Genomic DNA, 25,696 nt, shown 5'->3' on the forward strand with positions numbered 1-25,696 from the left:
TCTTGGAATCAGTGTACTAACTTTGCCATGGCCATTGGTATTTGTCCCCCCTGTTAAATATTGTTAAACAGTCTATAAAGATGTTCTTAATACTCAGATCTGAGGAATAATTTATAATATTTTGCTGTTATGCCGCTCTCTCCTGAGTTTGTTTAAGATTTTTCAATCGCTACTTCAATTTCTTCTTCTTTGTTATTAAGCTATTCAGACTCTTAATTGTTCCCTATTTAATTTTGGGATTTTTTGTAATTCCAGGCATTCTCGATAATTTGTTCTTTCTTTATTGTTTCTTGAAGCATACAGTTTTCATGTAAAAGGTTTTAATTTCTTTTTAATTTCCTCGCTCTCTGTAATTATTTTTGAATTTAATCTCAATTGACTACGCATTGATTTGGCCTTCTGTTTCCTAATCTTGTTCGCTAGCCACCTTCCAATTTTATTATCTAGGCTGCATATTTCCTTTTCAATTGAATAAATCTCTGGTAATTTGTTTCTTGTTAATATTAGCTCTAATTGTGCTTTTATTAATGTAATACTTTTCAATATTTTGGATTATCTTTCCTCTTTGTAATTTTAATTCTAAATTTTCAATTCTGTCTCTGCCGCTGAGTTTCTGCCTTTCTAATCTTTTTTTTAATTTGATTTCTTGTCCAATTAATACTCGTGATCAATCGCTTTGTGTGCATCCTCCCAATAGGTATTCTCACCTTCACTGAACCTAAATTTATTTCCCAATATTCTTAATCTGTTGTTTCACTTCTTGTACTAGTGGCATTTCAATATCCAATCCTTTTCATTTTCCATGGTGTGCTTACCCGCCTCCCAAAAGCCTCCCTCAGAATGGGGTTATGATCTGAAATTACCCTAGGCTTTATTTGAATTCTGGAAGTGTTTATACCTAGTTTTTTTTGAGGCCCATATCATGTCAATAATGGAATGTGATATCTTATTTGAGTGTGCTGTAAACTCCTTAGAGTTTCCTTGCTTTGTTCGGCCATATATCAATCAGATTTAGATCTTTCATTAATCTCGAAGAAGGCTTTTGGAAGTTTCCCATCTTTTGCTCACTTTATCTCTGTGGCTCTGTCCTCTTATTTTCTCCCCTTTAATATTCGACCATCTTTTTATCCATATTGGCATTCACGACCCCATTAAAGTCCCTAATTAGAATCCATAATTGAGTATGAATTTCTGTTAATTTCTGTTTTAAATTTGCGTAGAATTTTGCTTTTGCTTGGTTAGGGGCATAACCTCACCACCATTATCGGGGTATTTCACTGTGATTTCTATTGCCAGAAATCCACCTTCTTTATCTTCAATATTTCTTTGGGTGTAAACTTCTTGCATGCATAGGGCCACCCCCCCTTTTTTTTTTTTTGTACAGCATGAAATAATGTCCCCAATTTTGCATTATTATTAATCCACTTTTCTTTCCCATTTTTAATGTGGCCCTTTGTAAACACAGAATTTGTGGTTTATCTTTTGCCAAAAATAAGCAAAGACTTTTTTCTTTTGGTCAAGTGATTCATAACACCATTTATATTACAACTTACTATTTTAATGCCATGGTTAAGGTTCCGGCCTCACTACATAACAAGATATCACATTGTTTTAATTCTTTCTTTTAACATACCACCTTCGGGGCCTGTGCAGATGGATTGTATTTCCTGCAGACAAAAGATGGTGAGGTCTACCAAACTTTCTGTGATTTGACCACCAATGGAGGAGGTTGGACTCTGGTGGCCAGTGTCCATGAGAACAACATGTATGGGAAATGCACTGTGGGGGATCGTTGGTCCAGTCAACAAGGGAACAACCTCAACTACCCAGAAGGAGATGGAAACTGGTCCAATAATTCCACCTTTGGTTCAGCCGTGGCCTCAACCAGTGATGATTACAAGGTGAGGAATTCTTCTAGAACATGTGAGGACCAGACTAGAATGAACCATAGATACAGTATGGTCATAGAATCATAGAGTTGGAAGGGACCATACAATCCATACAATCCATCTAGTCCAGTGGCTCTCAACCTTCCTGATGCCGCGACCCTTTAATACAGTTCCTCATTTTGTGGTGACCCCCCAACCCTAACATTTATCCATTTTACAGATGGAGAACACTGATGCAGAGAGTCTTAGGCGACCCCTGTGAAAGGGTCGCTCGACCCACAAAGGGGTCGTGACCCCCAGGTTGAGAACCACTGATCTAGTCCAACCCTTTACTCAATGCAGGATCAGCTTCGAGCATCCCTGACAAGGGTTCCTTCAGCCACTCCATGAAAATTGCCAGAAAAGAGGAACTCTCTTTCCAGATAAAATATCTAAATCATGTCTGACCTAGCTGGCCTTTTCAAGTTCCCCAAGAAGGTTTTAGTCCATGTCACTTCATGCCACAATAGAGAAGACTGTAAGAATACCACCTTTCTTGAATTGATTACAAAGAAATTCTAACACCACTTCAAGTTTAGTTCTTCCTGAAGACTTTCAAGTCCCCAGCACCAGTAGTTAAAAGATCTCAGGCAGACAGTTTTCATTATACTCGTTTTTGGAATGATGCAGTAAAGAAACAAATCAATAAAGCCAGAATAATACTATAGGATAACCTGCTACAAGACAGGCCCAAACAAAACAACAGAACAAAACAACAGACCACAGACTAGTTCAAAATATAGATAACAACTTAAAACTTATGCTGGACAATGATACTTATGACAAGAGGGTGGGTCGCTGGTGCCCTTATGTCTTCCCACTGACTCATGCCCTGAGGAGATTTTTTCCCCTCCAAAATTCTAGCAGTCAGGCTTTGACTGAGCCACCCTTTTGTTTGTCAGTATGTGGTGCAGTAGCGTGAATGTGGTAATTTAGACTTTGTATACACACTTTGTGTTTTTCCACTTTTAGAAATTAAGTTAAATAATAAGAATGGTCTTTTGTTATTCAACCAGGGCACTTCACAGACAGGAAGATTATCCGCTCTGTAGGGGCACCAAAATAACCTTTTTCTTAATGTCAGAAAATAAAATAATAAACTGGCACCAGAGGCTTGTAAAGTTTAAACAAAGCATCAAAAGGTTTTATTTACAAGGAATAAATCAGGAAGTTTAACAAGGATGAACAAGGCAGGTTCAAGCCCAGCATCACTAGTTAAACAATCACAAGTAACAGGACTGGGGGAAAGCCCTGCATGAACAAGTAAAATGTCCTTCCAGCAATGCCGGAATATATATATATTGGGCGAGATGGATCAATGATTTGGCCACATTAGGCAGCTTCAAATATTCACTGATTCTTATCCTGTTCTCAAACATCATGTTCAATAATTGTCTTCCCAACATTGCTCTCCTTTGCATTAATATTCTGTATGTAAATCTATTGACGTGCCTCTTTTTGACAAAAGGCAGATTGCCAGTGGGTCTTCAACTATTTCAGTTGAAATGCTTTCTTTCCCTCTTGCTTTCCAGAACCCTGGCTATTATGACCTAGAAGCAAAAGATTTGGGCATGTGGCATGTTCCCAACAAAACCCCGATGAAAGAGTGGCGAGATACCTCTCTCTTGAGGTATCACACTGAAACTGGCTTCTTGGCTGCTGAAGGAGGCAACCTTCTCAGGCTGTACCAGGTAATAGTGGCTGCTTGGTGACATGGCATTTTGGCTTGATGAAATTCAGGACAATGGGGGTGAAGGCAAGCACTCATGAGACTGATGGATCTTAGTGATCTGTTGTGTGTGACGGTGACTTACATTCAACAAGAACTTGCTCTTTCTGTAATTAAATAGTAAGGGAGGTATTGCAAGATATTGTTATGCCCTTGTAACACAGGAAGTTGATTCATAAATTAAAATCAGTAATCCCCTCTTGTTCTGACCTGGATTGCTCAGGTTGGCCCAGTCTTGTCAGAACTCAGAAGGAAAGCAGGGTTGGTCCTGGCTAGTACTTGGATGGGAGTCCACCAGGGAAGTCCAGGGCTGCTACTCAGAGGCAGGCAATGGCAAACCAATTCTGTTAGTCTCTTGCCTTGAAAGCCCTATAGGGTTGCCATAAATTGGCTGCAACTTAATGGTACTTTTCAGCAGTAATCATCTCTCAGATCCTCTGAAGATGCCAGCCACAGATGCAGGCGAAACGTCAGGAGAGAATGCTGCTAGAACATGGTCATACAGCCCGGAAACCACACAGCACTCCAATCACCTCTCCGTTTATTTCTCCTTTCAGAAATATCCGGTGAAATTTGGAATTGGCAGATGTCCAGCTAACAATGGTCCAGCAGTGCCTGTTGTCTATGATAAGGGAAATGCTCCAAAGACAGCTGAGTATTACTCTCCAAATGGGCAAAGTAAGTCTTTTTTATGTGCTCAGGTTCTACAATCAATTTCCAAAAATCTGTGTTGCAAAATCATGCAACTCTTCTCTTAGTACTCAGACCTCTAACTGGAAACTGCATCCTTTCTAGGTCCTTACTGACTAGGTGCATTCTTTGGTGTAGCTCTTTCTATTGATCGGGATAGCTAGCATGGTATAGTGATTAAGAGCACGTGGAGAACAGGGTTTGATCCCCCACTCCTCCACCTGAGTGGCAGAGGCTTATTTGGCGAACCAGGTGTGCTTCTGCAGTCCTACGTTCCTGCTGGGTGACTTTGGGCTAGTCACAGTGAAGGCAGAAGATTTGGGCATGTCTTTTTTATGTGCTCAGGTTCTACAATCGATTTCCAAAAATCTGTGTTGCAGCAAAACAAGTCAGAACCAACCTGAAATTTGGGTGTCTCTAGAGAAAAGATGTGTGAAAAGGAAAATGGGTATTGTAAACGGGATGCAAAGGGACAGATGAAGGGGGCCTAAATGCCTTGTCCTTCCCCTTCTACATTTTTCTATCAATAAGCAGCAAAGGCTTGAAGCCTTTGCTTACACTGATACCAGCATTCTACACAACCTGTCTTAATAGATAATTCAAAAACAGCAGAGGTCTAACTTCAAAAGCTTTATTACAAAGCACTGAGGAACTAGATGGAAATGGCCGAAACTCCCCTCGTAGTACTCAGATCTCCAACTGGAAGCTGCATCCTTTTCTAGGTCCTTACTGACTACGTGCATTCTTTGGTGCAGCTCTCTCTATTGGTCAGGATAGCTATTAATTCTATCACATCTTTTGACTCTATCCAACAAAGATGGTTTTTTCCACCTTGAGTTCCCAATTGGAGCCCCTTTTTAATGGACCTTCTGCACTGTTGGGATAAGTGCTCCTGGTAGTTGGAGATTATCCCTTATCGTAGTTAGCAGAGCGGCACGGGTGGCTAGAACACAGCAGAAGCCCTTACCTCATGTGCGTGCGTGTGCGTGATGGATCCCAATGTGCGGCAAGCTTACACAAAAGAAAGTCGGAGTCAGTTGTAGTTTCTAATCTAATAAAAAGAGTATTTATTAGTGAACTCCATTCTGGATAGAAAGGTAGGTAGATAGAGTCACTATGCTATCTTAATCTAGCTGGATGGAGATGGATGCGAGGAGCATCCATCCTCTCTCTAGGCATGGTAGGAAGAAGTGTTGAGAAGGGGTCGAGGAAGAAGCCGGAAGGAAGGAAGTCCCTGAGTGTATCAGTCTAACATCAAAGGGATAGAACCAGCATGATAGAGTAAAGGTGTCAAATTCCTAGGTCCCTATCTAGCCACTAGCTCTCTAGTAAAACCCCCTCTGTAGGTTGAGGCAGGAAACAGCGTAAAGTCCTTCACTTCCAACATGCACAACGTTATGTTGTAATAGTCTTTTTTCCAGGTTATTCCCGCCCCCTATTCGCTCTGTCCTAAACCCACTTTGCTCCTGTCTTTCTGCCCAACTGAAGAGCACTGGCATGCTGTTTGAAAGAAACTATGCACATTTTCCTCCCCTGCAATGTTACATTGGTGACATTTAACTTGATTTTTTTTTTTACTGTTGCACCACAGGGCTGTTTTACATGGCCTTTAAAAAACACTTTTTAAACACTTTTTAAATAACACTTTTTATTCACTTGAAAATGCAGTGCCTATGCCTGGACATTGGGGCCCCCCACATCTAACTGTGTATAAGTGTTATCTCCTTACATGGGATATCCCTCCAGAGGCGTAGCCAGGGAAAATGGAGCCAGGGAAAATCTAAGTTTTGCTGCCCCCTCCCCCGTTTGTTTGTGTTTTTTGTATTTTTAGTGTTTTTTCAGTTTTAGGCCTGCAGGGGGTGCCGTTTTTTAGGCTAGCAGCATCAAAATTTCAGGGTATCTTTAGTAGACTATCCTGATGATACCAGCCAGGTTTGGTGAAGTTTGGTTCAGGGGGTCCAAAGTTATGGACTTTCAAAGGTGTAGCTCCCATCTTTTATTAGCTCCCATTGGAAACAATGGGGGATGGGGGCATCCCCTTTGGGAGTCCATAACTTTGGACCACCTAAACCAAACCTCACCTAACTTGGGTGGTATCATCAGGAGAGTCCCCCCAAAACTCCCTGAAATTTCGGTGCTGCTAGCCTAAAAACTGCGTCCCCTGCAGGCCAAAAACCTGAAAAACACTAAAAATACCCCAAACCTGAAATTTTTGCTGCCCCCAGGTGCGCATCCGATGCAATGCGCACACCCTGATCCCCTTGTAGCTACGCCTCTGTATCCCTCTCTTAACCAGGAAGCTGCCTTCTGATCCTTCTCTCTTTGCAACTGTTTTTTGTTCCTTTCTCCTCACTGAATCTTCATGGAGTCTGATGTATCTACAGCTCTCTCCTGTAGCAACGGTGTCTCATACTGCCGTACCCATGATGCTGGTTTAGGTGGCCACTTGTGACAGGAAAAAGTACTCTTTAGATCAGGTTTCTCTTTTTTTCCTTTTGATTGCAACCTGAAAATGTAGGTTTTACTCCTTTTGCAATATACTTAATGAGAGATTCATTTACTGAATCACGTTTTTGTCCCAATACCATCTTGGGAAGATGGTTGTCATTCTGTGTGGAAATGCGTAGTTTGAAGCTGATAGGCCAAAAATTCTATGGGGCGGCTATAAGCCACTGCCATCATCAGTTATTTTAAACCGTTTTTCGCATAAAATTTCATTCCTGTTCTGTTCTCCAAGCAAACTAAAATCAGGTGCCTTGCACTTGGCCAGAACAGAGTGTAAGACCCACAGACAAATAAGTAACAGTTCAAGAATGGTTTAGTAATATTAAAAGTTTAGGATTCTGACTCCTCCCATGAAGTCTATCTAAATAAAAAATACTTGCAATGCTGGAAACGTTTGGAGATGGTTTGAAGAACTTGCAGACGTCAAGTCTTTCCTTAACTGCTTCTAGGGAAGTCTGTGTTTCTTGCTGCTGCTCCTGAGTTCTCCCAGTATCCTCTGTTTCCCTGCAATTCTGTTGGAACTGGATTACTTAAAATAGCATGGATCTTTTACATGTAACACCTTAAATGTAACACCTTTACAGCTGAGATATTGCTGTCTCCAGCCTCCTCCGGACACCTGACATAAAAATGAACTGTAAAGCAGAAACTAACTAAGAAGAATGCTATATAGTGCTTTGCCTCTAGAGGGCTTCTTAAAGGGACAGGGTCTAGCTAAGGGTCCCTCCCACAGAAAACTGTACAAAAGCAACTAAACCCATTCTAACTAAGGGTACAACTAAGGCTTAAATAAATAAAATAGCAAGGTTGTCTCTGGGAGCATGACAATTCCCATCCCTGCATTTTTCCAGCTTTTTCTGATCTCTGTGATTTTTTCTCTCAGATGAATTTGTTGCTGGCTTCATTCATTTCCGAGTGTTTAATAATGAGAAAGCAGCCATGGCCCTCTGCGCTGGGGTTAAAGTCACCGGATGCAACTCAGAACATGTGAGTATCCTGACTACAGGTTCTTAGCCTTAACCCGGGATGATTCTACAACCTCTTGTCAAACTATGACAAGAGCTATGCTCCGTAACACCATTTAGTTGGACTCCATAACGCCAAATAGTTGGACTCCAAATGCTTGGATAGTCACTGAAGTCACCCAAACAAGCTGAGGCCAAACCTGTGTGGCTCCACAGAAACATCTGCCTCGTATTTGATGTGTTTGTTAATCCCATTCCAAAATGGCAGACCGGCTTTTGTTTTTTCATCTAAAATAACTTACATTGCTGCTCTTTGCCTTCTGGACTCCTAATATAGCTCTAGCCCCTATTGTGTATGTATTTTGCAACTTGAATTAGCGTTTGGGTGAATTGAAATCTATTCCTCCCCATCCAATTCTAATGCATTTCTCTGTAAGGTTAGCAGCTGCTCCTGGTTGATGTTATTTCTTTTACACTTCTCTCATTTTCATAGCACTGCATTGGTGGAGGGGGATATTTCCCAGAAGCGAATCCCTACGTCAGTGTGGGGACTTCCCTGCAACTTTGACGCTGGGATGGCTCACCGGGACACACAATGGTAAGCTGCAAGCTTCCTAAAAGAGATGACTGAATCTGCACTGTACTGCTGTTTTATCGCTGATGGAGGGCGTTGTAAAATAGGGTATACCAGAGGCATTGCCTTGAGAATGAAAATCCATCCCCTGTGCATATATATCATCAATGGAATAATAATAATAATAAAACTAAACTGAGATGTTGTTGTGTAGTTTGTTCTTTGTTCACCTGAGATTGCTACCAGGTAAACGATTTTGCAGGTCACTGCTACACTAGAACAACATGCCAGATATACACACTCACTACAGAGAATGTGATGGTCCTAGCTAGTTTCACTTAAGAGCATCCCCAGATGAAACAGATCAAAGATCCATCTAGTCGAGCATCCAGTTCCCTATGATGGGCAACCGGACATCTCAAATAGGAGTGTCCATTTGGAAAGTTCCTAATCAAAACCCAAAACAAAAACGAGGGTTGGGTCTTAGGCAAATGATATCCAGGGCAGTTTCTCCATGCTAAGAGGGCCTGAACTTCAGATAGCCAGCTGCCTGGGCCATCCTTACTGCTCTGGAGGCTTCTCAGGTAGCTGCCATGGCTGCAAGCATAACCCAGATTTCCAGAATGGGATGGCCCAGAAAGGGGTGAAGACTGAAAGAAGCAGAAGGCTGCAGAACTCATGAAGTTGGAGGAAGCGAGGCTACCAGGCTGGGACCATGATAGATTATTGTAAGTGCTTAACACCTTGCTTAAGGTAACTGCAATGTTGTTGGGAACTAGTGGGAAGGGAGATGTTTATTTTTGCTACATTGTAAATGTTAGAATTTATTGTTTCAGGGCTTTGTGTGTGTAATTGGTGAGAGTTCTTTTGGGGACTTTCATCATCTCGAATCCAGTACACCAAGCCTCTGGAGTCTTTGTGAGCCACACACTTGCAGGAACAAATGAACTTGGCGTTATCGGACTTTAATTAGAGGGACTTGAAGTAAAACTGAAACAGGACCTTGAATTGCTATGTTAAATGTTAATACTTGATGAGTGTTATATGTTAATGAAAAGTAAACAATTTCGTTTAAAAATTTAGTTGTTACAAAACTCCTTCCAAGTCTGGCCAACGGAACCCATAAGATGAGGTTAAGAACATAAGAATGAGCCTGCTGGATCAGACTAGAGTCCATCTAGTCCAGCACTCTGCTACTCGCAGGGGGCCACCACTGGTTTGGAAGGCTACACAAGCACGTGAGCAAGCCATCTGCAGGGCCAGCCACAGCGGCAGCAAATAATTAAAATGTCTGCCTGGGTTGGCAGCCACAGCAAACAAGCACATGAGCCAGCCGCCTGGTCCAGCCCCAGCCCCCACCAGTAGCCGTGGTGAGCCTGCCCTGCTTCCTTTTCCCTCTCTCTGGGGTGTGTATGTGTGTGTGCCAAGAGGCAGGGCAAACTCCAGGTAAGTTTTTTTCCTTCCAAGGTCTAGTGCCGTCATGGCGAACCTTTGGCACTCCAGATGTCATGGACTACAATTCCCATCAGCCCCGACAGCATGGCCAATTGGCAAGGGCTGATGGGAATTGTAGTCCATAACATCTGGAGTGCCAAAGGTTCGCCACCACTGCCTAGTGGGCGTAGGGTCATCAGACCCAGGTTGGAGAACCAATGGAGATGTTGGGGGTGGAGCCTGGGAGGTTCGGGACCTCAGTGGAATGGAATACTATAGAGTCTCCCCTCTAAAGCACCTGTTTTCTCCAGGGGAACGGATCTCTGTAGTCTGCAGAGGAGTTGTCATTCCAGGCGATCCCCAGGTCCCACTTGAAGGCTGGCATTGCTAAGGAGGAAAAGGAGAAATCAGCCTCCTGCATGCACAGCTCACCTCCACCTCTTCCACACGGCCTCTACGGCCTTCAGCAGTGCCCTGATGCTCTGATGAAGCGTGATATGGTTTGGCAGGGTAAATGAATTGATAAATGATTGCTATAGCCATCACTCTGCCTCCAGAGGCCGTTGCCCAGAATTGCTGGGCTCCGGGGAAACCACCAGCAGCCCATGACTTGCCTGTGCATTTCTAAGTTCATGCCATGGTTCGGTTCTATTAATGCAAATCTTAAGTTAGTCTGGATTCAGCCACCTGCTGGATCAGTGCTTGGACTTTGAGTAGAAGCATTCAGTGAGAACATCCAGCCCTCCGGGTGAAAACTGCTATGGAAATACAGACTGCAAGATCTTTAGTGGTGAGAGGGTTATTTTGTAATCTTGGGAAAGAAAGTGAGTCCAACTGTGTCCACTGCCCTCCCGCCCTGAGTGTGTCAACAATTTCTGACCCCTCTGAGCTCTTTGTTCCAAGGTCTACTGGACTGTAACAGAGACAGAGAGGGGGACAGATACAATCAACCGGGCCTTTCTTCCTGTTTCAGCCATTCACACTAAATCCGAAGCAAAGAGGAAGGTAAGCTGTTCAGGTGAGTGGGAAAGATCCTCTATACTCCAATACCTACCCTGTTATGCCATTCTGGGCTGCATCAATAAAGCCGAAGGGTTTCCCCCAAAATGGGTGTTATTCTCCCATGCAGAGAACAGTAGCTGAGAAGGAATTAATTTCTCTGTTAAAACTAATAATTTTAGATGGGTATCTATGTTAGTTTTTAGCAGTAGAATAAACCAGGAATTCAGTAGCACCTTAAAGGCTAATCATGGAACAAATTACTCTTAAAAACACTACTGGACTTATGTTTAATTCTGCGATGGCAGAGGAAAGTATAGCCCCACACCAGCGTGACTTTCCTATCCACGTGAAAGTGCTTTATCGTCAGGTTGTTTGCTTTGGAAGTTCTACCCTGGCTATATGTGGAGCCACTTCTGGGCTATGGAGAAGATATTCTCCTTCTTGAATGGTACATGGACTCTCCTCTCCAGGAGACAGTGTGGTGGGAGCAGCCGTGGCTTGAATCGCCCACTGCAGAATGATGAGTTCTGCATTGTAGCAGTACGACGAGAGAGGAGCCAACCAGCTTGCCACAACCATAGCGGGGAAGAGCTGGCCGCACAGCGGCAACTTGTTAAGATTTTGCAAGTGTCTGTCAGAACTCAGTCATGAAACGGTTAACTGTATTGTCGAAGGCTTTCACGGCTGGATTCAACTGGTTGTGGTGGGTTTTCCGGGCTGTGTGGCCGTGGTCTGGTGGATCTTGTTCCTAACGTTTTGCCTGCATCTGTGACTGGCATCTTCAGAGGTGTATCATAGAGGGAAGTCTGTTACGCACTGTGGCCAGTGAGAAGGGAATGTTTTAGTGGGGTATAAATTGTCATGTCCCCAGGTAGGGAACCAATCAGTAAGTGTTTGGGTGGAACTTGCTAAAGGTGTGGTTAATAGTATAGTATTGCAGGTGGGGTTTTTCAGTCCAGGGAGTGATTTACATTTGCATTCCCTGCAGCAACAGCAGTATCGGTGAATGCAAATCCTGTGTTTGGGTGGAGTCCATGAACTTAGCATGCCCTTGGGGTTTGCTTTTGGTGTTTTTAAGTACTGGTAGCCAAGCTTTGTTAATTCTCAGAGTCTCTTCTTTCCTGTTGAAGTTGTCCAGGTGTTTGTGAATTTCAATGGCCTGCCTGTGCAGTCTGACATAGTAACCTTCTAAATTGTCCAGAATTTCAGTGTTTTCAAATAAAATGTTATGTCCAGTTTTGTTTAAGACATGTTCTGCAACTGCAGATTTCTCTGAAGTCCTTCCTGTCCCCCCAACACGAGTACTTTTCAGGGCCTTGGAGAACATGTTGTTTCTTTAACTGGAGTAAAGACATATTGCTGAGGAGTGGGATGGCATCTGCAGGCTAATGGCCCAGAACAAAGTCTGCAACCGTTTTTGTAAGAGCACATCTTTGCAGATTTAAGTTCTGAATCTTCATTTTTGTTCTCCTCAGTAGACAACTGGACTCAGCTGAAGTGAATAACTGGGCCCAGGAGTTCAAAACGTTAAATTCTGTCAAGTGAAATTCAGTTTCTAAATTGTTTTTGTTTGGAATATGCAGAAAGTTCAAATGGAATAAAACAGAGCTCACTTACCAAGAGGTCTGAATGCCTCTTCATGTCTGAGTATTTCCGTGCAGGCAGACAGGTTCTTACATAACAAATCTTGACTTTTACAGCTCAGGAAAATGAGGGGATTCACGGTCATCCTGCTGTGTCTGATTGTGTTCCCAAAAGGCCAACGGTGCGGTAAGTCTGCATGAGTTCTTTTGAGGAAGACAGTTACTAGATTTACAGTAATTCTTCACAAACCCACAAACACGCAGTCTTCCCACATTAGAAATACGACAGACAGGTGTGGCGCCTCCTCTTCCCTTTACCTGGGGGTTTTCCTCCCCAGCCGAGCTCTTATTTTATTTATTTATTTATTTGTTCCACTTTTATACCGCCTTCCCCCGAAGGGCTCAGGGCGGTTTACAACATAATACATACAAGTGGATAAATAAGATAAAATACTAAAATTTATGCAAGTTAAAATGCAGCACTCCAAGCTTATAAATGTTTAAAACAGATGGCGTTCAACCTTTCACTCCTCTGACTCTGAGGGGGGAACAGCGGATCTCAGTTGTTAATGGGCACCTATCAACAGCCGGCCTCCCCAAAAGCTCCGGCGGAATAACTTCAGGTCTTACAGGCTACCTAAGTGGAATTCACTGAGGGTCCTCAAGAGGACCGGACAGCTGGCGGGGAGAGCATTTCCCATTGGCAGGCCAGGCCAGTGAAAAGCTCCTGGCCCTAGTGGAGGCTCCAGCTGGCCGCACATCATGAGAGGGCTGAGGGACCTCCAGTAGATTGCCTTCTGCCGAACGCAGAGAGCCGACAGCGATGGGACATAAGGGGTCCAGACCGGTCCCTAAGGCAATGGAGAGGTCCCAGACCGCATTAAAGGCCTTAAGGGACAACACCTCAGCGCAGGTGTATGCCCTGACCCCTTCACTGCAATCTTATTCCCCTTGTTCATTGCCTCACAGGCGCTTGCTGGCCTGCACCTCCTGGGCTCCCCATCACCCTCCCCTGTTTCACCTTCACGAGCAGGAGTTCCCCGCACTACCGGGGATACCAGGGAACTCCTCCCAGTCCTCGCCTCCTGGGCTTCACCTTTTCTCTTTCCCTGCCTGCACACAGCTCTCTCCACCCTCTTTCCTCAGACAACAGCCCCTGAGCCGCCCTTTCCCACCCCCTTTATCCCCTTCCTCCTCATCTCCTGCCTCCAGTGGCTGTCCCAGCTGCCGCCCTCAGTGCAGGCTTCAGCTGGAGATTGGCTGAAAGCCCGCTCAGGCAGGCTCAGAGCCCCGCCCGCGAGTCTCTTGGCCTGACCTTTGACCGGCGTGACAGATCGGAGTGACTAATCGCCCAGGTTCAAGTGTTCATGGTCGCGATGTATCGACATCGCTGCCTGTCCGGCTGCATGGAGATATCGCCGTCGAGGCCGGCGCTCCATCGGGCGGGCGGCAGCCCGCCATTGAGCAGTAAGGCATCACCCCTTCCCCGTCAGGAGACTTAACGGGCTATGGCTCACAAGGCCGCTGAACAAGTCCGGCACTTCCGCGTTGGGGCTCGGGCGCCCGACTAACAGGTTTGTGTTAAGCTTTACCCTGATGAGTCAACTTTACCTATGTTCCACTCCATCTATCCTCTGCAAAAGAGCTCCAAAAAGATCTCCCCAAACGAATTAGTCAATGTAAGGAGGTTCAAATAAATAAATGCAAAGTGATGCAAACTAGGATGGGGAAATAAACCTTAACTTTACATATAATCGAATGGGGTCTGAGTTAGTGTTCAATAACCAAGAAAGGTTTTGCATGGCATTATGTCACCAACCTAGGTGTTGCATGGCATTATGTCACACTGCAAGGTCAATTCAGTCCTGTAACAGGAAAAGATGTCATGTGTTCCTGGAACAGTTTAGCAACCCCCACATTCTATGGTTTTACCATAGAGTTTTGGAGGGTTGCTAAAGTGTCTCAGCAACATGTGATATTGCCTCCAGTCATGTGACCAGAAGTGATATCATAGCATTGCATTTTTACCACAATTTATCCCGCTGCTGCACAAGGCACCAGGCTGCACCAAGAACAGGGGGCAGGGCATGGGAGGCCCCTGCTATAGTCGGAGACCTGGTCCCTCCAGGTCATGGAGACTAGCACAACAAAAATGTCCATTCATATGAAACAGTGATGAAAGGGCAAATTATGTTCTAGAGAGTACTAGGAAAGTGTTTGAAAACAAAATGTATCAATCTGTGGTTGCAGCTGCATTTGGAATATTATGTATGACCCTGGTTGCCAAATCTTATAAAGGTTATGAGAGAGAGTGCAGAAAACAGCTGACAACATCAAGGCAGTTTCGGAAGGGTAGTCGTGTTGGCCTGCAGTGGAGGAACTAGTTCAGGGGTCTGCAACCTGTGGCTCTCCAGATGTTCATGGACTACAACTCCCATCAGTCCCTACCAGCATGGCCAATTGGCTATGCTGGTAGAGGCTGATGGGAATTGTAGTCCATGAACATCTGGAGAGCCACAGGTTGCAGACCCCTGAACTAGATTCATGTTCAGTAGCACCTTAGAGACCAACAAGATTTTCAGGGTTTACACTTTCAAGAATCAAAGTTCTCTTCATCAGATACGAATAGAACTTTGACCTTCAAAAGCTTATCCCCCCGCAAAATTGTGTTGGTCGCTAAGGTGCTACTGGACCTTCTAGTCAAATATAGCAAAGTGAAGAGAGTAGAGCATTTCCCTGTGAAGAAAGCTAAAGTGTGTTAGATTTCATTGAGAAAAAAATTAAGATGGGAGACATACCAGGTTTATATAATGACATATAGAAGAGAGAAAGTAGACTCTGTCCTTCCTCTCCCATTACAGTATATAAAACCCTGGATCACCCAATTAAGTTAACAAACAAAAAAGTGGTATAGTTGTTAAGAGCAGTGGACTCTATCCTGGAGGATGGAGTTCACTTCTCCACTCCTCCACATGAAGTCTGCTGGGTGACCTTGAGCTAGTCAGAATCTCTCTGAACTCTCTCAGCCCAGACTATATACACTTTAGTCTATATACCATAGATGTAACAGATATTACAGCCTTCCAACTCCCTAAGCACCTTAGACTGACTGATCTAAACAGGGGCATTGCTGGGTAATGAAGGAAGACTGTCTCTAGGGAAATTTCTGAAAGGGACAGGGTCTAACTACAATTCCCTCCCTTAGAACACTATACAAGGAACTAAACCCATTATAACTATAGGGATAACTAATGCTTAATAAGAAAATAATAATAGCTTTTCTTGGGGCATAACACCACTTCTTCTTCTTCTTCTTCTTCTTCTTCTTCTTCTTCTTCTTCTTCTTCTTCTTCTTCTTCTTCTTCTTCTCCTTCTCCTTCTCCTTCTCCTTCTCCTTCTCCTTCCTCTTCTTCCTCTTCTTCCTCTTCTTCTTCTTCTTCTCCTTCTTCTTCCTCTTCTTCCTCTTCCTCTTCTTCCTCTTCCTCTTCTTCTTCTTCACCACCTAGTACATAACTAGTTTGTGGAATCTGTTGCCTTCTTTGCAGATAACAATGGCTGTGTGACCTCACTGAAACGAGATATTCTCAGACTGTTGGTTAAGTGGGAAGATGCTACCTGTTCCCAGAACGATCAGGGCTTGCCCCCAAACCTGCTACAGACTCTGCCTCGAAGCTGCAAGGAAATCAAAACAGCGCTAGAAGGGGCTGCAGGTGAGTGAGGCAAGAAAGGAGGGGAGATGTGTTCGAAGCAATGTCTCCAGAAACAAAGAGGGGGAACTGTGTGGAAGCAACGGGATGAAGATCATGGGGAAATTGATCTGCATTTTGTCCGGGACTCTTTAAAACTGGACCCGCCCCAAATGTCTGAATGTACCCAATTAATTGAGACACTAGGCACAGTCAACACTGCACAATTAAATTCTTCCTGCCTGCTGACGTCAGGGTTAAATCAAGCCTTAAAATGTCTAACTTGATTGTTGCTCCTTCACTGACATTCAGTAAAGGTAAAGGCTACTTAATCCAAGGGCGGTGCTGAGAAAGTCGAGCTCCTCAGTGAGTTGAAACTGGCACCCAAAAGTTCTTTGTGGTGTACTTAAAACTCATCTCCCACAGCTTGTTAACAATGACCAAAAAAAAGGTGTTTAGAGTTAATGCTATACATGTAGTATGAGTTTTGCTACAGGACGGTCTGTCTTCCTTCAGATGGCCTGTATTACCTGGCCACGGAAGAGGGCGAGGTCTATCAAACCTTCTGTGACATGACCACGAATGGGGGTGGCTGGACTCTGGTGGCCAGCATCCACGAGAACAACATACATGGGAAGTGCACTGTGGGAGACCGTTGGTCTAGCCAGCAAGGGAGCAACAGCAACTACCCTCAGGGAGATGGCAACTGGGCTAACAACGCAACTTTCGGATCTGCCATGGCCTCAACTAGTGATGATTTCAAGGTGAGTCTCTCTTTTGATATGCAAGCTTCCTGGATGGAATGTTAAGAGACAGAGTTCTCTGACATGCTTATATCAGTCATAGTCTGACTGGTGTAAGAAGTTTGAATATCACTATGGAAGGTTCTTTATTATCATTATTAAAACAAAAGATGCTGGCAGGCCTCACTTGGACCTCTTTGCTCCAGCTGGATGAAGAGTGAATTCCTAGAGTGACAAGATATCACTTCTGGCACAAACAGGAAGTGATGTCATGGCATCGAGTGTCAACATGCAACATCAGTTCCCCGCCCACAGGAGACTCCTCCCACTGATTACATGCATCCAGCTGGAGTTTAGGCACAACCAGGCTTTTCTCTCAGACTCTTTTTTAAAAAATCTTTCTAGAATCCTGCCTATTATGACCTTGAGGCACGAGATTTGGCCATATGGCATGTCCCCAATAACACTCCCATGAAGGAGTGGAGGAATGCTGCCTTCTTGCGGTATCACACTGAAACAGGCTTCTTGTCTGCTGAAGGGGGGAACCTGCTCAGACTCTACCAGGTAAGGATGGTTGCCCAGTGACTGAACATTTGGGACTTTAAAGAGTGTAAGTAGTACAGAGCGTCCATAAAGAGATGGAAGTGTCTGAGTTCAAGTAACCAGGAAATTTAGAATACTGTTGCATTATCTGAGTGATCAGAAGGCCCAGAGTCAGTGCCTCTGGTGGCTCCAGTGAAAACACTGGAGGCTTACTATGTCTTTATAATATTCAGTTTATTTATAGATTAAGAGATGCCCAGCAACAGATAAGGACAGCAGAGACTTCGGGATTGCAGGTGGGGGATTGGGATTCCCAACACAATGATGTTACTTCCAACATGACCTGGAAGTGACATCATCATGCCACAGATGATGCTCTTGCATTCACTCAAAACTCTGTGTAATATTCAGTTTATTTATAGATTAAGAGATGTCCAGCAAATTATAATAAAACCAAAATAGTGGGTTTTGGAAACCCTAAAACCAAATTTGGCTGGATTACAGATAAAGGTAACAAAGATGTAGGTAACGTCTAAATAAGCACTAACACATTAAACACGTCACCCACTAGGCAGCCAATTTAGGTTTGGTATTTCTTATATATTAAGGAAGAATGCTCATCACATACAATTGTAATCATATATCTATCTCATATCAACAGAATTTCATCATCCACTGTTGTATCATCACATGAATTATTTTTCTCTTTTTCTATTCAATAATCTAAACATAAACAGTCCCTTCAAAGGTGTTTCCACATTCATTCAAATTCCAGGTTCTTGTAGTTGATCACAAAAGTTCGTTCATAAATATTGCTGTCTTCAATTCATTGCTGGCAGGAACGCATCGCACGAAATTGCGCTCTTCGGTGCCTTCATCAGTGCCAATTGGCCATTTACTTGCATATGAGGTGTTCTATAGGTAATCTGTCAATGGATATTACATCATATCAATTCATAGCTCATTTCAATAGATAACACAAATTTGAGCAATATCTATCCTTTAAATACTTACATTATTTTTCGGTCCTCCTTGTCATGGTGGGTGCCTTAAAATACCATTGTTACATCCTCCCAATGTACTGATGGAGCCACCATAAAAATTTTCTATACGAAAGGAGGGCAACTTGTTGCCCCAGCCCCAAGGGCGTACCGCACAGGGGGACATATGGGGTCAAATGTCCCCGGAATGCAACCATTTAGTCACAGGAAAATCTCCCCCACACCCCTCCTCCTTCCCCCGGGTCCTTACTTTGAGTTCAAGACGTTGTTTGGTCATGGTAAGGGAGGGCGGCCGCCCATACTGGGGTGGGAGGGGGGCACGGAAAACTCAGATTTTGCACCGGGCTACATTTTCCCTAGATATGCCTCTGTCCAGCCCTCAAGGCCTTCCTACCTAAGGTAGTTCCTTAGTTACTATTTGAGGCTGAGATCTAGGGAAGGAACCAAAAGATGCTGGATCAATTGGACATCATTCAGAATACCTTTGTAAGGAAAATGTTAGGAATTCCTCAAGGCATCCTGGTTTCTATGGGGGCTCATTTAAAGCTCTTGCGATTTTACCTCAAACTGGCTATTTCTCCTAACACATTGCTGACCTCATACAAATATCAGTTTTACCTGAAGGAAAGCTATTGGTTCAAGCTTTTGACTCCTATTTTGCAACTTTATAATTTCCCTCCGCTCGAGACTATTAAAAACAGGCACTTTAATAAAATTCACGAATGGGTAAATGATAAAGAATAATAAAGAAGCATGCCATGACTCAAGTTTTCAATAGGGTATCCTTGCTTTAAGCCACCTAAAACATTTTCTCAGTATTTATCTGAGCTGGACAAAGGTCTCTTAGGATGTTTAATGGTAGTGCAGGAATTTGAACCCAGTTCTCCCAGACCCCAGTCTGATGCTCTAGCCACTACATCATGCCAGCTTTTGTTTGCCATTCGCTCATCTTTCTAGAAATACCCTGTAAAGTTTGGAGTTGGCATCTGCCCAGGTGACAATGGCCCGGCTGTACCAGTTTTATATGACTACGGTAATAACGAGCAGACATCTTTCTTTTACGCTCCAAATGCTCGAGGTAAGTGATTTGATTGCTGTAGCGAGGTGTTGTGTAGAAGCTGACAAAAGCATTGGATTGCTTTGGTTTGGAACACAAGAATGTACCAAAATACATTCTCTTACAGAGAAGAAAATAAAGAATCACAGAATTTGAAACTGAGATTATGACCTAGTTTTGGTTTTCCTATGGGAATCTCCTGATTGCCCCAGTGATTGCTGGGTAAATTTTCCCCCTAGTTTCCAGGGGTGTGTGTGACAGATGGTTAAAGTCAGCACTGGTCACTGTGAACGTGACCTTTTCCACACACGGGGCTTTCTTCTATTTTTTTCCACTGCAGCATCAAAAGCAGCAGCTTCAACTTGGTCACTGTCGTTCCCCACAGTAGACTTTTTCAGTGGAACGCACAGCTACGAGTTTAGCATCCCCATCCAGAGGCCCTGGCAGTGGGATGTAGCGCCGCTTTATCGCTGTTCTGCCACCTCCAGGAGGGTTTCTGGGCAGCGTAAGGAGACAGAAAACAAAACTACTCCCTGCTACCGAAGACTCCACCACTGGGCTCCATGGGATTACGCTACCCAAAAGGATGGAATAATCCTGAACCCCCTATGCCAGCATTCCAGTGGGTGAAGGCTTGGAGGAAATTTACTAAGTTCGGCTCCTCTCCCCGGCCTGCCCCTGGAATGCCCCCGGCCATGCCGGCACACTTTATTGCACTGGCGGGTCTGGGTAGAAGCAGTGGCTTCTGGGTTGGGTGCCACAGAGCCCAGCTGCCTGGGTAGGTTGCCTGTGCTGCCGCATTTGCCCTTTGTGCCAGTGGAGTGGGCACCGATGCTAGTTCAGGGGAGTGCCGGCTCCAAGAGGGGATCCCCCCCTCTGAATTGGGCTAGCTATTGGAGCTGCTGCATGCCATCCACTAACTCTTCCAAATATTGAGATTTCCCACGGTAGGTGCTGTGAAGGTGTGGGGTAAAACCCCTATAGCAGAGTAGCACAATATACTGGAACAATTGTAGGAAGTCAGACTCTCACGCAGCAGCTCTGCTTCATAGAAGCGGTCCTACTTTATTAGTTCACAAGCATAGCTCTCTCAAGCAAAGTGCTTCGCAAAGCAAAGCGAAGACAAGTGTCTCATAGTCCTCAGTATACTACAGCCTTATATCTGGTTTACTGGCCTATCACAGTCCATTGCCAATCAATCCCAGAATGAGGCTGTCAGTTAGCTGTCAGTTAGATTTTGATGATCAGACACATTTCATATCAGTGCTCTGACAGGTGCTTAGCATAATTGGTGGCCACCACCTCCCTTTTAAGACTTTTTTTTTGCACAGATGCAGTAGCATTACTGTGATTATTTGGCAAAAAAGGGGGGGGTATTTGGAGGCAGGCAATGGCCAACCACCTCCAAACATCTCTTGCCTTGTAAACTCTACAGGGTTGTTATGTCAGCTGTGACTTGATGGCACACACACACAAAACAGCATGCCCCCAGTTATTGCAGCAAGCTTCCATACGATGCTGTGCTCTGTCTGAGCATAATGTGTACGGCTTCCAGAGCTTTCCCATTTCAGCCAGAGCCAAGGAGAAAAACCTCCTTTGCTGAATCTTAAAGGGGAGACACAGAATGGCTGCAGGCAAAACCAACTGAGGGAGAAGAGCTGAGTTCAAGTTTGCCTTCGGGATGGCCAGAGGCGTAGCAAAGGGGGAAAGCGCTCAGTGCACTGGTGTGTCCTCCACCCCGTCCTGCCCCAGAACGCCCCCGTCCTTCCCCTGCCATGCCCCCACCATACCCCCACAGGGGGGTGCGCCCAGTGCGTCGCATACCCCCGGTCCCCTTGGAGCTATGCCTCTGCAGATGGCAACACTATGCTGTATTCCCACCAACACAGAGGCTTTTTTTAGTTTACAGCAGAGTCGTGGCACTTAGACCCCCTTTTGGGGCACTAAAGGAACCTGGCAAGATCATGATGCAATGGAGTGGCATGGCGAACAACAGCAAGTGGCACTGAGACTGGGCATGTGAACATGGTTGCTGCTCATCCACCTCTGCTTTCCACTGTTGCCTCAGCAGGATGTATGTGGTTTTCCCCAACACTGTGTGGAAACAGCCCTTATCAAACTCGTAGTGAACACAAACCGTGACTCACAAACTCACTTGATTCTGGTTTGCTAGATGATCGCAAGTCTCAGTTTGCCAGTTCAAATGAAACCACAGTTAAGCTGGTTTGGCATGACATCCTGTTCATTGTCATCCCTTCTCTTCTTATCGACGAACCATAATTTGCAGTCACACCCAAAACAGCAAACTAAGGTGCGTATTTTGTTCCACGAATCAAAGATTCCAAAGCGTGGTTTATTCCTGATTTGGAATCTTGATTTACATGAAAAATGCAAACCGTTGCTTGCTGTTTGGGACATCACAGAAAGTAACAGTTTGCTATTAGGTCTGAACCAAACCAAGCTATTGAATACCAAGTATTTGATCTACAGGGACGCCTCCTTGCTGTGATGTTTTTTGTCTTTCCAGCTCACTTTGAACCTGGCTTCATTCAGTTCCGGGTGTTTAATAATGAAAAAGCATCTATGGCGCTGTGTGCTGGGGTTAAAGTGATAGGATGCAACACAAGGGCGTATTTCATTTCACGGTATTCCATTAGGCGAAAAACGCCCAAAGACAATTAGCAAAAGATTTGGGACTGGTTCGTTCCCTCAACAATGCTGAATGCTCTCCCCTTCTAGAGTCCAACCTAGACTATTCCTATTTTCCTTTTCCCAGACCTGTGTTGGTGGAGGAGGTTATTTTCCACAAGAGTCTCCACGGCAATGTGGCGACTACACTGCCTTTGACTGGAATGGCTACGGGTCTCACAGTGGCTGGAGCGTTTCCAAACAATTACTGGAATCTGCAATGCTGATCTTTTATCACTGATTGCAAGATGGCTGACAGGAAGAAGCACTAGAGCCATTCTGTGGAAATCTGGGATGTGGAAGCCTACAATTCCACAAATGAAAGAATATGAATAACAATAGTTTGTGTCAGTGTCATCATTTCTCCCTTATATGGATGAAGAATCAACTCAAATTAAAAGAAGAAGAAGAGTTTGGATTTACCTTCCCCTTTTACCTCTCCTCGCCAAGACTCGAAGGGGCACAGCAAATCTCCTTGCCCTTTCACCCCTCCCAGCAAAGCGCTTTCATGAAGTGCGTTGGGTGGGGCTGAGAGAACTCCGAAAAGCTGTGACTAGCCCAAGGTCACCCAGCTGGTGTGTGTGGGAGTGTAGAAGCTAATCTGAATTCCCCAGATAAGCCTCCACAACTCAAGAGGTAGAGCTGGGAATCAAACCTGGTTCCTCCAGATCAGAGTGCACCGGCTCTTAGCCACTGCTCTTAGCCACTATGCCACTGATTATCTCTTAGTGTTCTTATCAACTGTTAGACTTGGGACAGATCTTGGTGAAACCATTACTATTATTATCCACAATCTAGGGATAGACAGGGTTGCCACTTCACGGAATCAAAAACTCTAGGACCTGAGCAGACTTGAAAGTGAGTCCAGGGGTGTGGACCAGAGCAAAAGCCACCTGGTGCATGTTTGCCCTGGATATCTCACGACCAAACTTGCTTTACCGGCCTGTGTGCGGTATCAAGATTGCCACTTCTGCATAAATGTACAAACCTTCCCTTTTCATCAGCTGTGACCTTTTACATCTTGGGCCTTTCCGTTCCCTCCTCAGAGGGACTTTTAGATTGCCGGACGCGATGTTTTGTGCGCTGTTCTAAATGGTTTTAATGTGAAATTTAGAGCCCTAATTTTATTATATTGTATGTATTTATTGAATGTGCTCCTCTTGTTATTTTAGATTATATCAGTTGTTGTACACTGCCCAGAGCCCTCCGGGGGTGGGCGGTATAGAAGTCAAATGAATGAATGAATGAATGAATGAATGAATGAATGAATGAATGAATAGATACGGAATGAACGGACGAATGAATGAATCCATAAGAACATAAGAAAGAGCCTGGTGGATCAGACCAGAGTCCATCTAGTCCAGCACTCTGCTACTCTCAGTGGCCCACCAGATGCCTTTGGGAGCTCACATGCAGGATGTGAAAGCAATGGCCTTCTGCTACTGCTGCTCCTAAGCACCTGGTCCAGATTACTATTATGCCAGAAAGAAACAACTAAAGCAAACCGCGAAACTGAAGAACAGGTAGAAAACAAAGGGCGCCACTCTCTCCTATAATGGGTAGCCCACCGATGAAGGAATGGCACTGATAATTTGTCATCACCTCAAAGCTGGCAATGACAATTTAGCGGCAGGGCATATCAGTTTGTGGCCGTGGCAAATGCTCCTCCTCCGGTATTTCCTGCTAAGTGGATTGGCGACCTCTACAAAAGCCGCCACCCACATATATCTAATTTTGTCATGTTCTTTGGACCCAAACAAAAACTGCAAGCGTTCTGAACTGTCTCCAGTTGCATTTCCTTTGAGAACGTCCGTGTTTGCTCACTCGTTCCATGGTTGTTCCAAGCGCCATCTAGTCAATGAAGCGTTAGATTGGAGAATTAGCATTTATGCTGTCTAAATATGCCTAAGCATTTGAAAGACAAGCAAGACTTCTCCCTTGCATGCTGAGTAGGAGGATAATGCATTCTAAAGCAACAGTAATCAAACAGAAGGTGGAAATTGCAGCAGAGTGGGTGGAAAAATGGGACGTCTCTTATTCTGACCCACGTGGAAGTCCTTGTCTTTGTTGCTTGGAAGCTGGTTGCCACGACGCAGGTACAATTTGACAAGCACGGAGCCCTTGCTCTAAGTCACACCTGACCTTTACTTCACCTACTCAAAAGAAGAAGAGTTTTCTCAACTCCACTTGCTCTCCACTTTGCAAACCCCTTCCCTTCCTCTCCCCACAACAAAGACCTTGTGAGGTAGGTGGGGCTGGAGGAGTTCTGAGAGAACTGTGACTAGCCTAAGGTCAACATGTACCACGTGGAGGAGTGGGGAACTGAACCCGATTCTCCAGTTCACCGCTCTTAATCACTACACCATGGTGGAAGGATATTTACAAAGATTTGTCTTACTTCTGACTCTTTCACATCTGAGATCTAGACAAATCCCTTTGGGGCAGGGACCCTTTTTTCTCCCTTCCTAATAGCCTTCTGCCAAGTGCTATGTGGATTGTGGGTATAAGCAACACCACCTCCAGTGCATACATACACAGGCGCGTGTGCGTGCACACACACACATGCACTGCTCTGTTGGGGTTTTCAAGGCAACAGACCCCATTGCCAGCAACCGAGCTTACTCCCAGGTAAAGGATCACACTTTCGTTCTTCCCATTAAAATCAGTAGGGTTTAACAGCGCTTAACAGGGTTACCTACACTGCTTCCCCAAAACTAGGTCTTAGGTTTAATGCTAATAATCTCCCTGAAATAATTACACTATTATCACATGACGAACTCTATGCACGCATGCCCACAGAGAGGGCTCTGAGTGCCACCTCTGGCATCCGTGCCATAGGTTCGCCACCACTGGCCTATATAGACCCACCTTTGGGTGCTCCTTCACAGCACCTGTTCAGTAGGTTGCCAAGGCACTAGGAGATTGGTTTAGACTGCTTCTTCCTTTACAAATGGGTATACTGGATAACCGGTGGACTCAGACTTAAGGCATTACTATTACTATTATTTGGACTTATATGTTCAAGTCAGAGTATGGTATACCACTGATTTATATGCATGATATTTACACCGGATTCAGTTTTACTGATTAGGTCTGGGACATTGTGATCCTGTTGTGTCTATGTTTCTATGTTGCCTCTGCTTTTGCTCGCACTTGCATTTTCTCTTATTTAAACACTTTTCACGCTTGACTGTGTTGTTGATTCAGCAGCCCAAGTACTTGTCTCTTTATTTGTTAGACAATTATGACAGTGACCACCAGAGGGCAGACTTCATCAATAAAATTATTTCTACGTTATCCTTACTTATTAAACAGCAGAAAGGAATAATCACCATATTAGCATCTATAATTGAGACAGATGTGATTTTTAAAAAAGAAATGACAGAACCATTTCTTTATACTTAGAGATGCTTAGATTAGTCATGGGTGGTTAAATGTTTTGCCAAAATTTTATCTAAAAAAAGAGGAAAGTCTCTCATCATCAAAAATTAAATGAAATTCTACCGGTATGTCAGTGAAATAATAAGTGAGAAAAAAACCAAAACAGAATGGCATCCATTCATAAGAG

The 25,696-nt window shown here is 44.3% G+C and overlaps 2 protein-coding genes across 3 annotated transcripts; both read left to right on the forward strand.

Moving 5' to 3' along the window:
- Positions 1-27: 27 nt before the first annotated feature.
- Positions 28-12,372, forward strand: LOC125436988 (intelectin-1-like). The gene is given in 9 exon segments (XM_048504366.1): positions 28-37; positions 1,654-1,901; positions 3,461-3,619; positions 4,215-4,335; positions 7,736-7,839; positions 8,311-8,352; positions 8,355-8,420; positions 8,423-8,457; positions 12,303-12,372. Coding segments are annotated over 9 exon segments (855 nt in total).
- On the forward strand, positions 10,582-22,446 carry LOC125442273 (intelectin-like protein). Of its 2 annotated transcripts, none has more exons than XM_048513554.1 (9): positions 10,582-10,615; positions 10,729-10,843; positions 12,528-12,597; positions 15,956-16,120; positions 16,613-16,860; positions 17,245-17,403; positions 19,341-19,461; positions 21,968-22,068; positions 22,217-22,446. In XM_048513554.1, exons 3-9 carry the CDS (start codon positions 12,537-12,539, stop codon positions 22,367-22,369), a joined length of 1,008 nt encoding a protein of 335 aa, XP_048369511.1. In that variant the 5' UTR covers positions 10,582-10,615; positions 10,729-10,843; positions 12,528-12,536; the 3' UTR covers positions 22,370-22,446. The 2 variants fall into 2 exon arrangements, with proteins under 2 accessions (XP_048369511.1, XP_048369503.1); XM_048513546.1 differs by having other exon boundaries at positions 21,968-22,066; positions 22,214-22,446.
- Positions 22,447-25,696: the final 3,250 nt, after the last annotated feature.

Source organism: Sphaerodactylus townsendi, linkage group LG01 (genome assembly GCF_021028975.2).
Source record: "Sphaerodactylus townsendi isolate TG3544 linkage group LG01, MPM_Stown_v2.3, whole genome shotgun sequence".
In the NCBI taxonomy this organism is placed as follows: domain Eukaryota; kingdom Metazoa; phylum Chordata; class Lepidosauria; order Squamata; family Sphaerodactylidae; genus Sphaerodactylus; species Sphaerodactylus townsendi.

Coding starts and splice junctions, on each gene's coding strand:
- LOC125442273 (XM_048513554.1), top strand. CDS start 12,537: ATGAGGGGATTCACGGTCATCCTGCTGTGTCTGATTGTGTTCCCAAAA. Junction 12,598..15,955: donor CCCAAAAGGCCAACGGTGCG/GTAAGTCTGCAT, acceptor CCTTCTTTGCAG/ATAACAATGGCTGTGTGACC. Junction 19,462..21,967: donor TTACGCTCCAAATGCTCGAG/GTAAGTGATTTG, acceptor TTGTCTTTCCAG/CTCACTTTGAACCTGGCTTC.